The following is a 22,999-nucleotide window of genomic DNA, read 5'->3' on the forward strand; positions in this document are numbered from 1 at the left end:
CCTTTTTATTTTAGTTTTTCTAATAGATAGCATATCTGGTTTTTAAGTTCATCAGGTTACTTAGTAAAACTGATCTAACTGACAAATAGTGAAGATTTTTGAGTTGTGTGTTGTTTACCCTCCATGTGGCTCTGACTCCTTACAGTATTCAGTGGTCTATTGACTTGCTTTTTAATTTTCTTGCCATGGTTTCCTTGAGAGAGGGAAGACTAAGCCAGACTAGACTTAGAGGAAAACAAGAACTGTGAGCGTGAGACTCTCCCTTTATCTGGCAGTACTTAGAACAGCCCTGCTTCTAGCATAATGCTACCAGTGATGGTGAATGCACAAACAAGTAGTGCTATCCCCAAACTATGAATTTTTGGTTAATTCTTTATAAATGTGCCTCAATGAATATAGCCTTACATATACTGAAAAATTGGCTTAGAATGGCCCTTAAACTTGTTGAAATTGTTCTGTTTCATTGTATTTGTGAAGTGATCTTAGGTTCTTTCTTTCTGGTAATACTAATTAGCTTACACTACTCATTTTGAAATACTAAAATAGCACAGAAGTATATATATAAAGCAGAAGGTAAACCCCCATTTCTACCAGAAGTAACTACTATTAAAATGTTTTAGACATTTTAAACTATGCATTTTGTGTCTTTCTCTCTATGTGTGTATGGGGTGGGCAAAAGTGAGTTTACAGTTCTTATGGAAAATAATACAATAATTAATAAATAATACAAGAATTGTTTTGCGCACTCACAACTGTTAACCTACTTTTTGCTTACCCTTGTATGTATGTATGTATGTATTCTGTGTATATATTTGTGTGTGTGTGCATGTGTGTGTATTCCCCACCTGCTCTTCTACAGTGCTTTTTTTTTTTTTTTTTTTTTACCTCAATGGATAATATATTGTAGGCATTTTTCCCTGTGATTTTTTTTTTTTTTTTAAAGCACTTAATACCTGAGACAAAGCTTTGGGTTCCTTTTTCTAACCTTTTTTTGTTTCCTTGTAAAAGGGGTTAGAGAGAGACCTTTGAAAGACCTAAAAGAAATGTATTTTATTTCTTTTACAGGGGTTTGGGTTAAAATAAGGTTGTAGCTTTATTTGCAAGTAAATTAGTAGAATTCTGGATGTTAGTATATATTCATTTTAAAAATAAGTAGCGCATCTGATTTTATGATGTGATCTCTTGCAGAACCTTGAGGGAAGGAAGAACAGTGAACACAATAATCTTTAGAGAATGTACAATCCTTTGGGTATTTGTCTACTCCTCAGCTGCTTAGTCAGATAGAATGTTTTCTTAAGTGCTGCTGAAATACACAGTTCAGTCTTTATTTTGAAATCTCTCTTTCTGTCTTCTCTCCCTCTTCCATTACTTTGATTACCTTGATGGGACATTCAAGCTGTGCAGTCTTATCCTTTTATTTCCATAGCCAACAGAAGCCAGTTTGAAGACTAACTCTAGATGAACAGGTAATCTTATCTTCTTGGCGAGACATCACCCGTCAAGATGAAATACATGTCAACAAAGGCCTCCCAGACTTGAGGACCTGTATGAAGGTAACTTAATCTTGTGGCATTTTTAGTGGACACCAGGGTGAACATTTAGGAAGTTAGACTTGTTGGAGGCAGGACATGAGTATGGAGTGAGGAATTGGGGGGTGGGGGAAGAGAAGATTCCAGAGGTACACAGTAAAGAAGAATTATGAATTCAGGAACTCTTCTAAGTGGAATTACAGAATCTTTGCTCTGATTACTGGGGACTATGATAGGAGCTTACTAGTCATTTCATCATGAAGCTTGTTGGAGTTGTTTAAGTGATGGAGTTTGATGACAAGGGCCTTTTCACTGCCCTTTTTTCTGTATTCGTAGTTTAGGGGAAAAAATGATGAAATGGCTTTGTATAGAAAATTATACCCATCAGATGGTTCCAGATTTCCGTTGTCAGGTGTCTAAAGTAAGCTGCCCAAGATAGCAGTTGGGTCACATTGCTGACTTCCTTTCTCTCTATCTTGTCATTAGGTCCTTAGACTGTGTCCTGACAACTTTGGATTTTCCCTTTTCCTGCAAGCTTCCCATGTTTTCAGTTCCTGGCATTTAGGAGCCTAGTATTTCATTGCACCTGAGGTAGGCTGTTGCTATACCCTTGATATTGGATACCTTTCTGAATTCTGAAGTATTACACCACAGTGGATAGTAAAGTGCCCACAATTACATTACAGAACAGATTCTGGTAATGGGCATCAGAGGGGTCAGACTCAGCCCGAGTGCCCTCACGAAGCTTCGGGGTTGTTTTGTAGCAAAGTGCTGTGAAGTGGGTTGTGCCACACACAGTGCCAGTTCCTGTATCTGAACATGAAAGTGGCTTGTTAAAGATTAAAGGGATTGCCTGGTCCTTCTGGCCCCAAGATGGAATGATTCCCGCCATGGTGACAGTCTTTGTCTCCCAGGAGAGGCCATTTTATACAGCAGGTTTGTGCTTCCAAATGTTACAGTGAGCCTGGGTTGACTGATGCTGCAGTGATAAGTTGACATTTGGGTACTCTCAAGACATATGAGCTATATAGCATCTCATGGTTTGAATTTCTGGGCAAAACTGTCTCATCAGGAAGTCAGAAGCCTATCCTTTCAACCCCTGTCTTTGGGAAGGTTTTCTGCTTTGTTTTATTTGACTGTTCTGTTGAGTCAAATGAACTTTAATTTTCACAGCTGTAAAAATTCCATTAAGCCCCTTGTACTGCATCCCAGGTGTGAAAATGTCTCAGTGTAACACGACTGTGGGTGACAGCTAAAATCCTTAAAAGTAGTTAGGATAATTGTCTCTGGAGGCTTGAAGAAAATAATGGACAAAATAAATTCAGTTCAATTGTTATGTTCTTGGCGGTTCTTGTGGGTAAGGGGACTAATGTCTAAGATATGCTCAGTGAGACTACTGTTCAGTTTGTGGTATTTGACAAAAACTTAATTTTACTGGGAACAGTGTTTAGGGAACATCCCTATAACCTGTCTCTCAAAACATGATCCAAGGCCCTTCTGCATCAGAATCACTTGGGAGAAGAAAATACTTATTAAAAATTCTGACTCTGGGGCTTCCCACCACTTCTTCGAATTCAGTGTCTGGAACTGGGATGGGCAGTGATTATTTTCAATAAGCACTCCTGTTGATTTAAGTACCCTTAGAATTGATTCTTGAGTATCCTAAACTACTTCATATTTCATGTTTAATTTCTGTGATTTATTAGACGATGTATGTTTGGTTGACAAGCATATTGTCCTTTTTCTTTTCGTTTTTAATTCTCACCTCAGGATATGTTTGAGAAAGAGGAGGACAGAGAGATGAGAGAGAGAGAGAGAAAGAAACATCCATAAGTTGCCTCCCAGATGCACAAGAGATCGATTCTGCAACCTAGGTATGTGCCCTGACTGGAAATCGAACCTGCATAATCTTGTATGGGACTATGCTCCAACCAACTGCGTCACCTGGCCAGGGCCATATTGTCCTTTTTGAAGAGGAAGTACAGTAGTGTAAAAAAAAAAAGTTACAGGATACCAGAACACCAAAGATTAGAATCTGGCAATGTCCCTAATTCTTTTTTTAAATATGTTTTTATTGAATTTTTTTTTTTTAAAGAGAGGAAGAGAGAGAGAGAGAAACATCCATGTGAGAAAAACATTGATTGGCTGTCTCCTGTATGCCCCCTTCTGGGGACTGAGCCCCCAACCAGGACCTCTGAGTCCTTGGGACTATGCTCAATCCACTGAGCCACACTGGCTGGGCCCTAATTCATAATATGGTGATACAGCCACTGCATTTTGGATTTATCAGTTCACCATTTGTGAATCAGAAAATGTATATGGACATAGTTAAGATTAATTTTGTTAAAAATAAGAAATGTGTAGTATCATTTAGGATGTTGGGAATGGGAAAGTAGGTAGGTGTAGAGAGGAGAAAGTGAGAAAGGGACACGATTAAAGTAGTTTGTAAATGGTAAAATATTTTTAAACTTTAAATTACCAAGTAATATTTGGTTATATACTTGTTAAAAATTTTCAAATACTGATAAAGTTAAAAATACCTTGTTGATCTGCTCCCATTTCAGTTCCCTCTCTGGCATGTGTCTTTTCCCATATCTTTTTGGAAATTTTCAATGCATTTGGAAGACTACGGAATCCTGAGAAATGAATATTTTTATTTCTCTTTTGACAAACCTGCTTACTGTTTATAATGTTAATATATAATACAGGAAAAAAAAAAACCCAAATGTGGGTTTATCAATGGCATTACATATTCCTGTTCAAGTGAAATAATGGATATGCCCTGACCGGTTTGGCTCAGCAGTGAGTGTCGGCCTGTGGTCCAAAGAGACCTGGGTTCGGTTCCCGCTAAGGGCACATACCTCGGTTGCAGTTTGTCCTGGTTGGGTCGTGTGGGTGGCAACCACTCGATGTGTCCCTTTCACGTCGATGTTTCTCTCTCTCTCTCTCTCTCCCCCTCCCGCTCTGTCGGAACAAAATATCGAAAAATGTCCTCAGGTGAAGATTAAAAAAAAATATGGATATGGTGTGTATACCTATATACACAAAACATATACACACACACACACACCTTTAACATATTTGTAGTGAACACCCATAAACAGTAAACCTATATAGCTTTGGGTGGTGAATTGCTTGTCTGAGTTTTAAGATAATGCATTCAAAGAACTTAAGTACAAAGCCACACTTATTTTTTAAATTCCTCATATAGTTTTATATTCTCATAGTTTTCATTTAACCTCATGAAACCTCTTTATGAAGCTTTTTAAAGCTCTAAATGTGCAATCCTTGGCCTTTCCAGTTTAAAGAAGGAACTAGGATGGAGTATGGTTATATTTTAGGGAAAATGATTGGAACTGTACAGAATCCGAAACAAGGAAATGATCATCTGAATGGCCTTTATCTTAGCACAGTTAGGAACTTCTGGTGTTTCTGTCCCTCATTTTGCTGTTCATATAATTTACATTTATTTCCTGGGCACAGTGCCATCTGGATTATCTCTTCCTTATTTACTAACACAGAATGAGTCTGAAGTTTCTGACAATAATACTGTATTTTTTTCTTGCGGAGGTTCCATATTTGTGTATATTGTATGGTCATTGGGAGTTGCTTCATGTTAAAATATTTGTGACTTATCATTCACTACAGCAATATTTTTTAAAGTGTGGTCCCTGAGATAATGGTCGTTAACTGCTATAAACATGCTTTTATCATTTGAAAAGGACTAAATTAACATACACTGTAGGAAAATCTTAAACACATCCATTTTCTGAAAAGGAAAACACTGAAGGGGAGGAAATAAAAGAGGGAACATAAAACCTTATACAAGCTCAGTGTGACCATCCTACTGGAATAATATAATTAAGGGGATTAAGTGAGTTGGATAGATAACTTTTTTAAAAACTTGCCCCTTGAGAAGGAATAGAATTAAGTGCAGTAGCATCATTTCTTAAACCCAAATTATGATGTTCTACATGTATATTTTAATTGACCTAATAACATTTATTGAATGACCATCGGGTTGGCAGCTGCATCAAATTTATAACCGTGTGAGACCTACTGTGAAGGATGGATGAGGCTAGGTGTGGTGGCTTGGAATGACTGGGCTGAAAAATAACTAATGACCCTGGGAAATTTTGAGCAGGGAACAGGAGGATCTGATGTAAACTTTCTTTTCTTTTTTGTCAAATGAAAACACATAGAAAAACAAGAACTTCCTTGATCTTTAGTTTTCTTTGTATAGCACGAATGCCAATTCTAGCCTGATAGGGCAAATTCAATAATAATTCATTGCTTTTGATGATCCAATAATTCTAGAATATTAAAAAAAAATTTTTTTCATTGATTAAAAAAGTTTAAAAATATGTTTTATTATTATTATTTTTAGGGAGAGAGAGATAGAAACATTGATGTGAGAAACATCTCTTGACTGCCTCCTGTACAACCCGCACTGGGGATTAAGGCGGAAACCCAGGCATGTGCCCTGACTAGGCATCGAACCAGTGACCTCCTGAGCCACAGCGGCTGGGCAGTATTGAATTCTTTAGTAAACTGGCTAATAAATGAGAATCAACATAAATTTAAGGATTTTTTGTTGTTGTTAATCCTCACCTGAGAATATTTTTTCCATTGGTTCTTAGAGAAAGTGGAGGGGGAGGGAGAAAGAAAGAAACATCGATGTGTAAAAAACATCATTTGGTTGCCTCCGTACAACCCAGGGCCAGGGATCGAACCTGCAACCCAAGTACGTGCCCTTGACCCAGAATCAAACTTGAAACCCTAAGGTATATGGCTGTCACTCTAACCACTGAGCCAAACTAGCCAGGGCTAGGGATTTTCCTTTTAAAAGTAAGTGTTAATGCAGTTTTCACAGATTCCTATATTCCTTAAGCATCTAGTAGGTATGATGGTAGATAACTTAGCTTTAGTATAGAGAATGTGACAACTCATGAAACAAAAAACCCTCCAGTATTTCTGTCTTAATTAGAGAACTTGCGTTGTCTAAGGAAATAGAGAAGTCAGAGAAGGCCTAGTGGGGAAAAAGAATAGCTAGTCTGGTTAGAGCTGACATAAATTCACCCTATGGTTTAAACAGCCTGAGATGACTGAGCAAGTTCCCCTAGTCCTCTGACCTAGGTGTTCTAATTTGTAAATGCAAAGTGATTTCTTTATCAGTCTCTTGGGGGAAATCTTCAGAGCTGTGAACCTGCTACCTTTAGTAATCTTGCTGTCCTGAGCCCCAGCTATTCTCAGATGAAATTTCAGAAAATGACCACTGGAACTTTCTGGGTGACCAGCTCTAGGGGAATGAGGTTTACCTGTCCCCAGTAATCAGCACTCTATTTTTAAAAAACCAGTGGGGCATCTCTTCCTTTCTAGGTTGCAGTTGATTGTGGTTGGCTCTGGCTGAGTTGTTTGGGAAATGTGAGTTTTGCCTGGGATGAGTCAGCACTGCCCTGGGTAAACTGCCTGCTCTGTTGCAATCTTGCTTACTAAAGATATGTCCCCAGGCGGCACCATTCACTTTGCCTGAAAGCCACTGCTGTTGGTTCCTGAGATGATCTCATCTGAATATGGCTCCAAGGACCTCAGCGGCAGGAACTGGAGGCAGCTTGCTTTCTGCCCTGGCAATGTTTTGAAACAGGCAAAATCAGGTAACCCCAGATTGTTTCTCTTAGTTTCATTAGCTAGACTGAGCTGCAGTGGAAAATCCTTAATCTTCAAAAGTGAGTCACTGCCTTCTCTTTGGGTATCTTAAAGTTAATTCTTTAACTCTTTGGGACTTGCAGGGGAAAGTTTTCATTTCATTTGGCATCTGGATGTAGTTTTAGACCTAATTAGATCATTTATTATATCAACCTTAGAAAAGTCAAACAGATTAACAGCTTTATCCATCTTTCCTCTTGTTTTCTGTTCTTTTTGTGTTTTGTGAGAAATAGTTTAGTCAAACTAACCTATTGTTAAAGGAAGAGAGAGGCAAACACATTTGCTTGTCTGTCTAGTGATCATGAATATTGAATTTTAGAGAACACTCACTGTCTACCAGTGAGTTTCCATACTCCTTTCTGAGGTATTATGAAGAACCTCCTCTCATCCCTATTCTGTGGAGGCTACCGCCCTATCTCTTCCTCTCTTTACCTCTAAACTTTAAATATTCAGCCTCAACACTAGGTAATTGCCACCTTCAAATTTTGCTTTTGCTCCTTACAGTTACCCCCAACATCCATATTCTCTTTTGCCTCAAGCCTTTGCACAAATAAGCCTTCTCCAAACACCCTGCCCCAACTTAAACTTAGTGAACCGGCTTCAGCCTAGAAAACTCTTCCTCAATGAAGTCTCTGCTTTTTTTTTTTATCCTCACCCAAGGACATTTTTGCATTTATCTTCAGACAGAGTGGGAGGGAGAGAGGGAGGAAGAGAGAGAGAGAGAAACATCAATGTGAGAGAGACACATCAACTGGTTGCCATCCACACGACCCCAACCGGGGCCGGGGGCAAACTGCAACCGAGGTACGTGCCCTTACCGGGAACCGACCCGGGTCTCTCTGGTCCTCGGGCTGGCGCTCTAACCACTGAGCAAAACTGGCCAGGGCAAGTCTCTGCTTTTTTAAAAAAAGTTATTTTTATTGTTGAGGGTATTATAGATGTCCTCCATTTCCCCTTCCTTTGCCCTTCTCTGTCTGATTCCCACCCCACCCCAGGCCATGAAGTCTCTTTTTATTCACCAAGACTGTATGGGTACTCAGGAGAACCCTGTGTTTGCTCCAGTCATGGGCTATATTGAGAGTCAGTGTCTTTTATTAGAATTATATCCATGATGCTTGGCAAATAATAGGTTCTCAGTAAGGATCGAAGGAGGAAGAGCCTATACTCTGTTTGCACAATGCTGATCCTCTTAGCAACCCTTTATTTTGGTTTCCACCCCCATTATCCTAGTCATGTTTTCCTAAAGATCACCAGTAGACTCCTAATTACCAAACCCAATGTCCTGGTTTCTGCCTTCATTTTACTTAATCTCTGTCTACCTCTTGGTACTACTGAACCATTCTTTTCCCTCAGCAACATTTTCATTTGGCTTAAAGGCCACCTTGTTTCTTCTGAGTTTCCAGAGTATCCTCCTGTTATTTCTTCTCATTCTCTTTGATTATCCCATAAATGTTGAGGTGATTCAAGATTTTGCCTGGGGTATGTTTTTATTCTTCCCCCACCCCCTTCCTCTAAGGATCTCTAACATACTCATAAATTCAACTATTCTCAGTATTTATTGGCTCAGCTGTTTCTCCCAAACTTCAGATCCTTATTTCCAGCTTCACAAATCTTAACAAACTTTGTCTAACTTGACAAACCTACGAGGTTGTTCAAAAGGCACCTTCAATTCAATACGTACATAACAGCTCATTATCTCCCCTACCCAGTATCTGTTATCTGCTTATATTGCTGTATGTTTGAACTCTGTTACTTATATCCACCAAACTTTCCAGTTTACTCTCTTTATGCCTCATTCTCTAAATATGCTAAATCTATGGTTACTAAACCCTTTTGATTACTACTGTTTCAGAGTACTGTTTGATGTGTCTTTATTCTCATTGTATTGCCTAAATTCACCAGAGGTAAAAAACTAGATGTTTTGTTTAACAAGCCTGATGGCTTAAAATTTTGTGTGCAGATACTTTTAGTCAGGGCCTGCACTTTTCTAAGGTTACAAATACCACCGTTCTCCCAGATCTTACACTCTATAAAGATTTTACCCACTTTGTCTCCAGGAATTTGAGTTTCTAGCTTCAGACCTTATCAAATCTTGACTGGACTTTTGCCACTCCATAGGTCTTTCTGTGTTCCATCTTCATATTGTTGCCAAAGTTATATTCCTAAAGGTCAAATCTAATCTTTTCAATCTCAGGTTTTCAGAGTGGCATTGGTTCCTTATTTCCTGCTTTGATAGGTAGTCTTTCACAGTTTGACCCTATCCTATATGTTACTATTACCTGTTTTATCTCCTTCTCCTTTCTCTAGCAATTTCTCTCCTCTTTAACCTCCCTGAACTTCTCATTTTTCTAGTTCCTGGTTATACAATGTTCTTTTAGGACTCTGCCTTTTCCTAGTGGACTCCCCTTCTCTAACTGGCAAAGTACTCATCCCCCATGAGACTGAGTTAGTATGTTACACCTTTTCTGACTTTCTCATATAGAGTTATTCTTTCTTATTAAATTTCCACAGCGCTGTGTGTCTCTTCCACTAGTCTGTTGAGTACCTTGACTTGAACCCGGTCCCCGACCTACTTTCATCAGACAGTGGCTGAAGTGGGTCTCCAGGGTCAACCTCTGGTCCACATATCTTTATTACTCTTGGAAGTATTAGAAAACTTATAAGCTCTCTTATAAGATGGCATGTTTTTGATTCCTGTTTGAAGAACTTGGATTCCTGGTGCCTATTCTGTATATATCACCTGGTAAACATTCAAAGTTAGCTTGAAGATATATAGGGCTTGCTGAAACTGAATTCTGTAATGTCACATTTGAAACATTTTTATAGTACTTTACAAAATTATTCCCTTGTATCATTTTACTTGATACCTACAATCCCCTGTGTTGGGTAGACTTTATTATTTCAATTTTACTGGTGATTATAAAGCTATTTCTGACATTGAAGCATACATTCAGGTAAGACTGGGAGAGAAAATGTGTTTCTACATTGCCTTAAGCAACTGGTTTGTATCTTTGTAGTCAAATATACCTTGTTGGGTTCTACAGCACAAGTACCTTTGCTCATTATGCAAGTGCTACAGATCTTGTCTTTCACAAGGCCCCTTCATCTTTGAGGTATAAGGAGGAGGTACCCAGAGCCTGCCTGACCTACGGAAAGGCCTTTACAGTGTTGAGAGACCTTGATTGAACTTAATAGTGTGCCTACTCCAATCTCTTAAACTTTTCTTTTGTGCTTCAAATGTCTAGAATTTGTTAAAACCTCCTACTGCAAAAGTGGAGTGTCAGACCAAGTTGATGCGTGAAGGGAGTCATCACAAAGTGGAATAAGCTGAGTGTTGTGGTTTTTTTTTTTAAATTTTTTATTGATTTTTTTTTTCAAGAGAAAAAGAAACATCGATTTTGTTGTTCCACTTATTTATGCATTCATTGGTTGCTTCTTATATATATCCTGACCTGGGACCCTCAACCTTGGTGTGTGGGACAACACTTGAACCAACTGAGCTACCTGGCCAGGGCTGGAGTAAGCTGAGTGTTGAGAGCAAAAAAGGTTTCACAGCAAGTGATTAGGTTTGTAGGTTAACTCATAACTCTTGGGGTGCTAATATGCTGTGTTTGGGACTATGTGGAATTTGATTGTAGAAAGATGAACCATAAGTGCTAGGAAATAATCTCTGTTAGATACTGGTATGTGACATCCAGTTTTGGTCCCTGAATACTTCAGAGAGAATAAAGATGATTAAAAAGTTAAAAAAATAAGTTATCATTATAAGTTTTTTTAAAAAAGGAAAGATGTTTTCCTAGAGAAGGAAAAGCTAAGGAATGGCTTGATTATCATCTTCAAATACAAGAATAGTTTCTGCCAGGAGGATTTTGATTAATTGTTCTTCATGTACTTCAAAGGAAATGGCCTTAAATTGAAGGAGGAATAATTTTAATGAATATGAAAAAGTGTTACTTGATCTTCCAAGTTGAGAAACATTTGAATGACTGCTAAAAGAGAGTGTTGAATTTCTGACTGTTTCATTTATCTATTACCGAGTAACAAATCACTCTAAAACTTTTAGTGGCTTCAAATGACAACCATTTTATTGCTCATAAAATGTGGGTTAGTAATTCAGGGAAGAGGGATATACTGCTTTGTTCTATGTGATGTTGATTAGACTGGAGGATCGATCTATCATGGCTTCACTCAAATATCTGGGGACTCAGTGCTGGCTGTTGGCAGGGACATCTTGGTTCTTCTCCATGAGGTCCATTTCTCTCTTGGCCTCTCATCTTTCATTAATCTAGATCAGGCTCCTTTTACATGATGGTTGGCTTCCAAGGGACCATAATGGATGCTGCAGGGCCTCTTAAGGCCTGGGCCTGAGAGTCATACATTGTCACTTTTGCCCTATGCTCTTGGTTTAAGTAAGTCACAAGTGTAGCCCACATCCAAAGTTAGGGGACATGGACAAGGATAGACTGTCTCAGTCACACTGGAAAAGGGTATGCAGCATGGTTGGGATTATTGTTGCCAATTTTGGAGACAATTTACCACACTGACCTATTTTTTAATGAGAGAATAGTCAGTATATGTTTATTAAATAGGTAATTTGGGCATATGATTTATGAACTTGGCTGCATATCAAAGTCATCTGGAAGCTTTTACAATCATGAACTCAGGTGCCATACATGTGAATCGGTATCTCCTGAGGGTGTTGTCACATAAGAGACGCTCTGTGTCCTTTCTCTCAGGGAACTGTTAGTAAAATGACAATACGGTTGGGGGAGGGGAACAAGACCAACAGGTATAATATTTAAGGAGAATAGTAGATGCTTTAAGATAAGCCTGCTGGTCTTCTGCTTCCAGGGTTTAGCTGAACCCTCTGCCTGACATGTTCTACGTTCCAATCGGACTAATGTAAATTATAGCTCATTCAGTTAGTACATCATCAAAGGAGTGTTTCTTGATGCTTCACTTATTTTTTATCATAATTTCTAGCACTTTTTCCTTCATAGCATTTTTTAGTTTATAATTAAATATTTGTATGATTATTTGACTGATGTGTAATAGACAAAGTATGTTTTGATTTCCGGTATCTGAAGTAGTACCTGCCTCATAAAAGATTCTCAGTAATCCTTGGCAGTTTTGACTCAGCAGTTAGAGTGCCCTCGGACCAGTGAGTCACGGGTTCAATTCCGGTCAAGGGCACGTACCTTGGTTGCAGTTCATCCTCAGCCCTGGTCGGGTGGTGGGGGAGGCAACCAGTTGACGTGGCTCTATCACGTCAACGTTTCTCTCTGTCTCTCTCGCTCTTCCTCCCTCCCACTCTATCTGATGATAAATAGAAAAATATCCTCGGGTGAGGAATTGGAGAAAAAAAAAAAGATACTCAGTTAGGCCTGGCCGGTGTGGCTCAGTGGATTGAGCATTGTCCTATGGACTCAGAGGTCCCGGTTCAATTCCCAGTCAGGGCACATGCCCAGGTTGCAGGCTTGATCTCCAGTAGGGGGCGTGCAGGAGGCAGCAGCTTGATGTTTCTCTCTCACATCAATGTTTCTGTCTCTCTCTGCCTTCCTCTCTATCAAAAAAGCAATAAAACCATATTTAATAAAAAGGTACTCAGTATTTGTTGAATGAATAAGTGATTGCATGAATGAATGAAGTGATAGTTTAATTCATTTTTAAAGGGTGATTATAATTTTGGACAGATGGAGCAAATGAATGGGAGAATCATAGTTCTGAAGCAGAATGTGGGGATTATATTGCTCATATAATTTCAGAATATTGGAAGAACTGGTTTCAGAAGAGATGAATGTTTGGTTCTGAGTGTACCTGGTATGCTAAATTTGGGGTCAGGACATCTAGCAGGCATTTAGAAATGAAGTACTGAAATAGAAGGGTAAGATTGATTCTAGATACTTAGATTTGGAGTTATCTGAAGACTATGGAATCTATTCATTAAGTGAATACTTATATAAACTTCCATTGTGTGTCAGACAACTGCATTGTAGGAAAGGTGAGGTGAAGTCTGACTGATCAGGTACCAGCTTTGTGAAAAGAGCTGTGGACAGTGTTCCAGGAAGGAAAGGAACTACAATGTATAGGCCTGGAGGCAGTAAATAATTTATTATTTTTGAGGAACTGAAAGGAGACCACTAAGGGCTTAGAGTGAGGTGCAGGCAGAGGGAGAACATCATGAGGTAAAGTGAGAAAGGTAGGGAGGGCCCCATAACACATGGAGCCCTTGTGGGCCATATATGGAGTCTTATATGTCTAGGCTTTACAAAAAAGCATGGTGGGAAACCTCTGAAAGCTTAAAAGCAGAGGTTTTTTATTTTATTTTATTTTATTTTATTTTATTTTATTTTATTTTATTTTATTTTATTTTTTTAATAAAAGGTTACCCTGACTGCTGTATAGCAAATAGAGTGGTAAAGAGGGGACCACTAGGAAGGTAGGTATTGGCTATAGTTCTTGAGAAAGAAAGTAGCATATAAGGCAGGATATAGCAGTGGACGTAGTGAGAGTGGGATATTTGCAGGATATATTGTAAATGTAGAACCAACAGAATTTACTAGAGAAGGAAAGGAAGAATGGTTAGTATGGAGCCCTAGGGGGTATTTAGAGGACAAAAGAACCTGGGAAGGAGAGAGGAAGAAGAGTGGTCTTTGAAGTCAAAGGAGAGTCAAGCTATTGCACTGAGTGGAAATTGTAGGGGAATAAGGAGACTGTGAGAAAGACTGAAGGAAGAACATAGACAGGTCACTGGTGTATGGGGGAGGTCATGAAGGTTAAGGACTTAAGAAAAAGCCATGCATTTAGCCTCAGAATATCATAGGTGACCTTGGAGAAAGGGCTTTCAGTAGACTGGAGTGGAGTTAATGAACAAGTGTTTGATGTGAAAATGAAGCAGAGTAGCGGCTACTCTGTTGGGAAAGTTGGGAATGAAAGAGAAAGGGAAGTAGAGCAGAGGGTTTACTTTGTACAAACTTGCATGGAGAAGTATGTGTGAAGGCAGGTTTTTTAAAACTGTAATGGACCAGTATTTACTGAGCATCTACTCTGTGCTAGGAGCTATATCAGGTCTATTCTATTTGTCTTTGAACAGTTTGCCTGATAGTGTAGTGACCTCCAAAATGAATTTCCAAATTCTAGGGGTAAGTAAGAACTTCCTTTGGGGTATGGGAAGGAAATATTAGGGGTAAGTTTTTCTATATTTTTATCTTACCCCTTGAAACTTCTTTTTAGTGTTATATTTTAGATAGAACATAGTGTATTTGTATAGTAGTGCTTGTCTACTTTGCTGTTATATATAGATATAGTGGAGATGTGCTAATTTTTAAAAAATTAAATTTTTGGTCCATTTAATTTTTTAAAAATTAGCACATCTCCACTATATCTAGTGAATAAAGGGGAGTTTTTGAGATGGAGAAGAAAAAAGAGACAGAGAGGAGGATGGGAAATCAACATGCAAAGTAGTCTACACATTGTTTTAAAACTCTTAAGAACCCTGTGAAGTTATTTTCCCCATTTTACAGACAAGAAACAGGACTGGAGAATTTAACTTGCCCAAGGTCACACAACTAATTAAATGTTAGAACTGGGATTTGAAACCTAGTCACCTTTAAAAGTCTTATCACCTCACTTATTCTTTTCCCTCTTTATCAGCTTAATGCTTTTTCATATTTTTCCATCTAATTCTCACAGTGATTCTGTAAGGAACATATTAAAATATCAGTTTTGCAGTTGAGGAATCTGAGTCACAGATGAAGCAATTAGTTCAAGGCCACATATCTAGTATATGGCAGCCACTGAACTCCTGATTCCATTGTTCTTTCCACTGTACCACAGCTGTCTCAGAATAAATGGATGGAATTGGTTATTTTGGTAAAGTAGGTGAGGAGGTTTCTAGTTATCTGATAGAGAAGTGTGGATCAGGTGATAAGGGTTGGAAGATTATTTTAGACAAAGTAGAAAACAATAATAGTTATCATTTGTGGAGCACTTTGTGGTGTTAAGGCTTTGCATTGATTACCTCATTTAGGTACTCTGTTTTATAGACTAGGAAAATGAAGTTTAGGTTAAATTAAGCACCGTGACTAAAGTCACATGGGAAGACTGAGTTCTGACCCCAGGCCCCATGTGCTAAACCGTGTATAACAACGGTGCTCATTGGAAAGTTGATGTGGAAACATCAACTACAGGTGAATAAAAGATTTCTAAGCCCAATGATGGCTCCGTTCCAGTGTATGAATTTGTTTAGGAACCCCGTAAATAAAATAGTGTTCTGACTTTCTGTAATACTTAGTCGCTCAGGTGTTGGAAAGGTTGGGGAGGGAAGGAGAAAAGGGGAAGGAAAACATAGAATAGAGTTCAGTAAATCAGAAAGGGCCCTATGGTGCAGGAATGACAAATTGCAGTGTATTGTGTTGTTAAGAAAATTTATGTTTTAAATTCATTCTTACAATAAATTTATTATGGCTCTGTTTGATGCAAGGTATATTGGGATATGGAGGAAAGAATAAAAGATGGATAAGATGGGATCTTTGACCTCTAGAAAGGTTAGAGAGGGAGATAAAGTGCTTCACCATAGCCCTGGCTAGTGTGGCTTTCCGTTAGTTGGTTGGGCATTGTCCCCTGCACTGAAAGGTTGCTGGTTCGATTCCTAGTCAGGGTATATGGTCAGGGCACATGCCTGGGTTGTGGGCTTGACCCCAGTAGGGGGGGCGTACAGGAGGAAGCTCACTTTCGCATCTGTGTTTCTCTCCCTCTCTCTTCCTCTCTCTCTAAAAATCAATAAAAAAAAATATATATATATATATATATTTTAATTTTTTATCCTCACTCGAGGACATTTTTGCCTTAATCTTCAGATCAGATAGAGCAGGAGGGAGGGAGGAAGAGAGAGAGAAACATCAATGTGAGAGAGACACATCGACTGGTTGCCACCCACACAACCCCATCCGGGGCTGGGGACAAACTGCAACCAAGTTATGTGCCCTTAGTGGGAACCGAACCCGGGACTCTCTGGTTTGTGGGCCGACACTCTAACCACTGAGCCAAACTGGCCAGGGCAAACAAATATATATATATATTTTAAAAGTTCTTGACCAGAGCACATGATTGAAGGGTCTGACAGAGGTGGAAGGTGAAGTATTATCCATATTGGCTTGTTGTAGATTGAGGGTGACATTATGTAGGGCTGGCCTAATGACCAGCTTGTCAGGAAGACCCCTGAGAATTTTTGGTTACTGTGCTTTAGGTCTGGTTCTTAAGTCATAATATGTATTTTGTTTGCACCTGAAAATGATCAGTCTTTTAGAGACAGGATTCTATTTAGACTTGAGTGACAGTGCTCAGAAAGAAATGCCAATTTATTATTTTAGAGTGAAAGATTCCTTTCTTGGTAACAGGATTGTGGATTTTGCTAGGATATTGTTTTCTATATCAAGAGATCTGAGAAATGAAATGTAATGATATCAAGCTTGCTTGGTGAGCATAGAATAATATGGTAGAATAGTTTGTGGGGAAGGACACAGTTACACAAAAGTGAAGATTATTGATTGCTTACTATATGCCAGGTACTGTACTAAGTGCTTTGCATACAGTAGGACATTTAATTCTCCCAGTGGTCCTCCTGCAAAGTAGGCACATACTCTTCAATTTACAAATGAGGAAACCAAGGTTGTCTCCAAGCTGGTAAGAGGCTGAACTAAGATGGGTACCAAGTCCCTCTGACTCTTTAACCCATATCCCTAACTGCTACTGTATGCTGTTTGCATTTAAGCTTCATGAAAGAACCTTACCCCACTGCAGAGAAGATGGTGTGTTACCTAGCTCCAGTATTTCTCTGCTTGGGTGATTCTGGGGTCAAAGGGGCCTCCTCTGTCTTTGTTTTTGTTTTTAACTTTTGTGCTTTATTTTATTTAATTTTTTTTATCTTCACCCGAGGACATTTTTCCATTTTGTTTAGATAGAGTGTGTGTGTGTGTGTGTGGGGGGGGGGGGTGGAGAGACAGAGAGAGAGAGTGAGAGAGAGAGAGAGAAACATCGACATGAAAGCGACACATGGAGTGGCTGCCTCCCGCACGACTCCAACCAGGGCGACCACAGGCTGACGCTCTAACCACTGCGCCAAACCAGCCAGGGGGATGTAGTCATATTCTTTGTTTAAATATATTAATACCATCATCCAAGCTGTTTTGTCTTTCTCTCTGCTTATTTTTGGATTGGAAGACATTGTATCTCCTTAGACTCTAAGGCTTAGAGGGACTTTATATATCTGTACACATTGGTTTTGTGTTGATTTTATTATCTTAATTTTATGGGTTAAGTTATAAGATTCCTCCGGTTCCTAATTTGTCAGCCTCCCCCTATCCTCTGCCTCGTTTTCCATTGAATTTAAATGCAAATTATGGGTCTGATTTTGAAATACTTAGTCTGGCTCCAATCCAGCTATTCAATTTAGCCATGGCTCTCTGAATCACTAGTTATTAGTATTACCATCCCTCCCTTTGTGCCCACTTATGTCTCAAATCAAACCCAGTTATTCACTGTACCTATATGTCCTTGATTTTCCTACTTGGGTGTCCTTGGTTCTGTTGTGTTTTTGGCTTTGAATGTCATTCTTTCTATGAAGCTCCTTGTCTGATCCCTCATTGGGAGTAACCACTTTCTCCTCTGGGTCTCACAGTAAAGGATTCTTTTATGTCTCTTTTATGGCACAATACACTTTCTGCCACATCTTTCAGTTGTTTGCATACATGCCTTTATTTCTCTTACTAGACCATAACCTCCGTTGTGCAGATCTGTCTAGTTGACCTTTGTATCTCCTCTTGTGTCTGCACATAGTGGGCATGTGATATCTGTTGGATGAACGAATGAATAAGCAGAATTTCAGATTTAAGTTTTCTGCTCATTGGTTTAGATTACTTCTCCCTTCTTTGCTTTTCTTCTTCCCCTCCTTTTTATTTATTTATTTTTTTTAACTTGCTGTGCTTTCTCTTGCATTGACTCATAGTACTTGTCTTCACCACTCTTACCCAGATTTTGTCTCATTCTTTTCCCAGTAGCAGTCACTGTGTGGGAGTGCTCCTGGTCAGATTTTCTCCATCCTTTTGTGGCTCTGTTCTCCCTAGGAATCATATGACCAGCGTGGTTGCCTTAAGATCTTAATAAAAAGACCATGTGTAAAGAACAATCCTTAAGGTTTGTTAGTCTCTTGTTTTCAAATGGGAAACTTTCTGATCTACATTTCAAGGGAAAGGGGGACAAAATCCTTGGGTACTTGGAAGGTAGATCAATGCATATATTCACACTATGGGATGTGGGATGTTAGAGACATCCTATTTGACAATAGAAATAACGCAGGAAACCACAGAAGCTTCTGCTAACTGTTAGTGCTGAATCCCTGAATTTTTTCTACAGCTGGAAGAAACATTACAGATTAGTGTAGTCCAACCCTCCTATTTTCCAGATGAGAAAACAAACCCAGAGGCTGAATGACAATGCCATAAACACTGGGGTATTCATTGTCTAGGGTTTACTCCCAGTGCTGCATGTGATTTGGGGGAACTGCTAGCTCTTTGAAAGCAGTGGAAGTTTCACTTGAAGTGGAGGCTTTGGTCTCCAAAACTGAATGCTTTTGCAGTGCTGAAAAGTAGACTCTAGTTGGTAGCAGGTTGGGTGGTTCCCTTCTGGCAATCTGCTCAATGGGGACTGGCTGACAGAAATCTGTTCATTCTACATTTGAAAGGAAGCCAACATTTAATGATAAAAACATCCATCCCCCCCCCCCCCGCCCCCCGCCCTTATATTCTAAGTTTTGTTTCAGCCTTAATTTTCTTCTCTCAGCACTTTTTGTGTTTTTATTGTTTATTCTTGGTCAGATGTTAGTAGAGGCATGGGAAATCTAGAAACTGAGAGGCCCATGATTGTTTTTTGGTGCTTTTTAGGTGACTGTTTTAACCTGACTCGTAGAATAATGTGTTGTATTGTCATTGAAATACTGTCCAGATTTTTCCTCCTTGTTGGTAGTTATGAAAGTTTATCTACCTGTCTGTGGCTAGGGAGCAGCAGTGTATAGAAACAGCCCAGAACGGGAAGTCAAGTGCAAACAGGATGTATTTGTCTTTACTGTAATGTGTGTACCTGTGTTTTGAAACTTGCTGTGGTTAAAAAAGACTTTGAATGTTTGAGTGTGAGTGAAGAAGTCTCTGTTTCTGGTTTGAAAAGGAGCTAAGGCAATTAGTCCTTTACTGCCCTTGCCTATATACAGATATACATCTTTCTTCTAGGGATCAGGCCTTTTTTTCTTCCTGATGGTGATGCATGATGGATTTTCCTAGCTTACACCATTATTACGTCCATATGTTTTACAACATGAAACCACTGAATTGACTGCTGATCTGCTTGTTTTGGTAGTTGTGGGATTCAAGCTGTGCTTGGCTTTAAAAAAAAAAGCAATAGATCTTAGCCTAGAATTTATCATCCTTTTAAATTATAGGTTCCTTATGTTGGATTCCAGGATTTCTAGCATATCTTTTGAGTGTTTCCTAAATTCCTAAATTAGGTAGTTTACAAATTACTCTGATTTTAGTCTTTGAATTGAAAATTTCCTTGAGTGTTGAAGGCTGAAAATCTAATGCTAACTGCTGAACTGTTTAACCCCTTGGCAAGTTTCTGTAGAAGAGATTAAATAAGTGATTTGCTTGGGGGTCATTCAGCTGGTAAACAGTCTTAGAAACCCCCATTTTCTGACCCTCCCACTCCCATTCCTCATTGTTTCCCACTGTGAAATCTGCTTTGTTATATTCACCAGGAGACTGGATTGGTTATAGAATAAGTACCTGTGGGGAGTAATCTTGGGATCTTAGTGGGTATAACTGCTTCAGTTATTTCAGAACAGGTCCATTCTGGTGCTCTCAAACCATAAGCTAATGAATATGGGTCATGTAAAGGTCTGGGTCCTATGTTTTGTATGTTCTGTATCCTTGCCACATTGCAAAGAGGGCTATGCTTTCACATTATAATTTCAGAAGCAAATGGGTAAAGTAGTAGCACATTTCAACATTGATGAGAATAGCATTACTTCCGGGTATCAGCACAGTTATCCTTTTTTTTCCCCCAGGTGTCTTTTTTTCTCAGGAAAAAAGGAGTGGAAAAGATGAGCCAGTTTGCACTTTGTTGTGGGACATATAGGCAAAGAGTAAAACTCAGAGACCAGGTTAAGCACATGTGTTCACAAGGAGAGACTATGGTGAGAATACAGAGGTTTTCTTTGTGATACAGGCAAACTTAGAAATCTCTTTCTGCTTCTTGGGATAGGTACTAGGTAGGCATCACACATTCTGGCAGGAGCAGAAAACATTTCAGAAAGTCAGCATGATTTTCAGATTGAGATCACACATCAAACCAAGCCAAAGGTCTGTGGGAGGAAGGGGGTGGGTAGTCTGAATTTACCCTGGATTTATCACAAAATCCCATCTGACTTCAGTGCAGTGCAAGCAGTTATGGAGCACCAGGTGGGGGGCAGAGGTATATGGGTTCAATTATCTGAATTGGTGGACAAGAGGGGTTGAGGAACTAAGGGAAAAAGTTTAAACTGGCTGGACTGTGGGAAAAATGACAAATACCTTAGCAGTGGGGTAGAATTGGGAAGAAATGTAACAGCCTAGGGTTGCATCAAGGATAAACCACTTCTCGCCCTAGCCAGGTAGCTCAGTTAGTTAGAGCATCGTCTTGGTAACCAAGGTTGTAGGTTCGATATCCAGTTAGAGCACATACAAGAAGCAGCTAGTGAATGCTTAAGTAAGTGGAACAACAAATCAATGTTTCTCTCTCTCTTTAAGAAAAAATGAAACAAAAGCAAAAACACTTATGACTACCTCTGAGAGGAGTTCTTCGGGGATTAGAAAATTAAGAGCTGGTGGAAGGGGCCTGGAGTCATTTAGTTCTTGGAACATCATTGGAAAACAGATTAAGTCTGATTAAAGGTATCAGTCTAATAAAAAAGTAGAGGATAGAGCAATTAAATTTTGTCACTTTAAAGAATCTTAAAAATGATTTTCTTGAAGTCATTTATAGCCAATGTTTTTGTTGTTGTTGTTATTTTTTAATTTTTTTCCCTTTATTGATTTTAGAGAGGAAGGGAGAGGGAGAGAGAAATGGAAACATCGATGAGAGAGAATATCGATACTGGCTGCTTCCTGCATGTCCCCCCCTCCCCCCAACTTTTATTGAGCATCTATTATGTGCTAGGCTTTACGATCAAAATCTAAAGTCTTTGTTCATTCTCTACACCACAGCTCATTTGTCTACAGTAACTTTCGTGCAGTACACATGGAAAGGTAAAACGCCTAATGTTGATCCTAGACGGAATGCCTGTCTTGAAGTGTTGCCTTTTCCTAGGGCATAGGAGTGCCAGAAATCCTCTCCCCTAGTCCCTAGCTCATGAACATATTTTATCCTAGTTACCCATTAGTCAGTCACTGTGATAATATCTCGTGAAAGCAGCTTCTTCCCTCAGAAGGTCCATAAAAGCTTATCTGGTAAGTCCTGTTTCCCACACGAGAGAGTATGAGGGGGATCAGAGTCTCTTTATTCTTGATGAGCTTTCTCATCAGTTTTGATGGAAGAAGGATCCTGTGGTAATTAAACTGCAGGTCCGTTTATTTTGTTTTCAGCATTGTTAGGAGATTTTACTCTGAACTGCTTTCTTTCCTGATTGACTCATCCTTTGGGGCAAAATGCCTGGGCTGAAATTAAATGTGTAGGTTTCTCTGCTGCCATGTTCAATCTGTCATCTCCCCTAAACTTCACACTAAGAAGCAGCCATTTAATTGGTCAGACCCCGAGGGTGATATTTTGGCACAACTCCATTGGTTAGAATTACTTTTCCCTGAACATAGCAGATGCTGAGGTCCCTCAGCAGATATTTGTCTTAGACTAGTTGAAACCAGGGAGTTTCCAAGAACATTTATAACTTGTGATTATTATGTATGTTTTTCAGTTGTTTACAGAAGTTACTACTTTAGGAAAAGAGCTCATTTATTACTAGTGGCAAGTAAAATCTTTCTCCTTTCTTCCCCTTATTTATATTGTCATTTTAACACTTTATGCTCCAAAACCCTGTGCTGTTCTGTTTCACACATCCTTTCGTCATGTTTCTGTTTCCACCTTGCTTGTGCTGTGTGTGTCAACAGCAACAGGCAAAGTTCTGCTTGGACCTGGGTGTATCTGGTATAGGTCTGTCTCTCTTGATTTCTGTTCTCTGTTATTTTACTTCTCCATTTTTATGGGTGGTGTGCATTTTTATTTGTATTCTTTGCAATTCTCATCACAGTACCATTTCAAGCCCACGTTCCTGGAGGGCATGGAAGCCTTCCTGGCCTTTTGATGTAGGGAGAGGGATAGAAGTGATGGTCTTGTTCATCTTCGAGGCTCGCTCTTTCTGGTTTTCTAATGCTGTATTAAATGCCAATTTTAATATTTTTGTTACTTTTAGAAGGTAGTCTGTTACCATTCTTTTCTTATTTCTCAAGTAATCTTACCAGACATATGAAAGTTATCTTTAGCATATATGAGGTAGGCATTGCTATTAGGCTTTTCCTTATAGATATTTATGTCTTTATATGTGTTTAAACCCCTTAATTTTCTGATCACCCTGGAATCATGATTGTGGAGTTTTCAAGCATGAATTTCTGCCCCATTCCCCCTTAAGGCTCTAATGCTGTTACCATTAGTAATATTTCACTAAATATGTAGTGATCACATTTACC

At 39.1% G+C, this 22,999-nt stretch overlaps 1 protein-coding gene and 1 long non-coding RNA gene across 15 annotated transcripts in view; both read left to right on the forward strand.

Moving 5' to 3' along the window:
• Positions 1 to 1,294: 1,294 nt before the first annotated feature.
• Positions 1,295 to 22,999, forward strand: part of RFFL (ring finger and FYVE like domain containing E3 ubiquitin protein ligase) — a 55,943-nt gene continuing 34,238 nt past the window's right edge. For 3 of the 14 annotated variants that reach the window (XM_036267681.1, XM_036267679.1, XM_036267669.1), the window contains exons 1-3: positions 1,298 to 1,553; positions 2,016 to 2,120; positions 7,040 to 7,183. In XM_036267681.1, coding sequence (XP_036123574.1) covers positions 7,087 to 7,183 — 97 coding nt within the window. In that variant the 5' untranslated portion in view covers positions 1,298 to 1,553; positions 2,016 to 2,120; positions 7,040 to 7,086. Of the gene's footprint in view, positions 1,554 to 2,015; positions 2,121 to 7,039; positions 7,184 to 22,430; positions 22,435 to 22,999 lie in introns of those variants that run through there. The other 11 variants (XM_036267684.1, XM_036267680.1, XM_036267671.1 and 8 more) reach the window with 7 other exon arrangements.
• On the forward strand, positions 20,264 to 22,127 carry LOC118633743. Its single transcript, XR_004960258.1, has 3 exons — positions 20,264 to 20,478; positions 21,071 to 21,214; positions 21,527 to 22,127. It is a non-coding gene; the product is annotated as an uncharacterized LOC118633743 (long non-coding RNA).

This window comes from Molossus molossus, unplaced genomic scaffold (genome assembly GCF_014108415.1).
Source record: "Molossus molossus isolate mMolMol1 unplaced genomic scaffold, mMolMol1.p scaffold_m16_p_19, whole genome shotgun sequence".
NCBI lineage: Eukaryota > Metazoa > Chordata > Mammalia > Chiroptera > Molossidae > Molossus > Molossus molossus.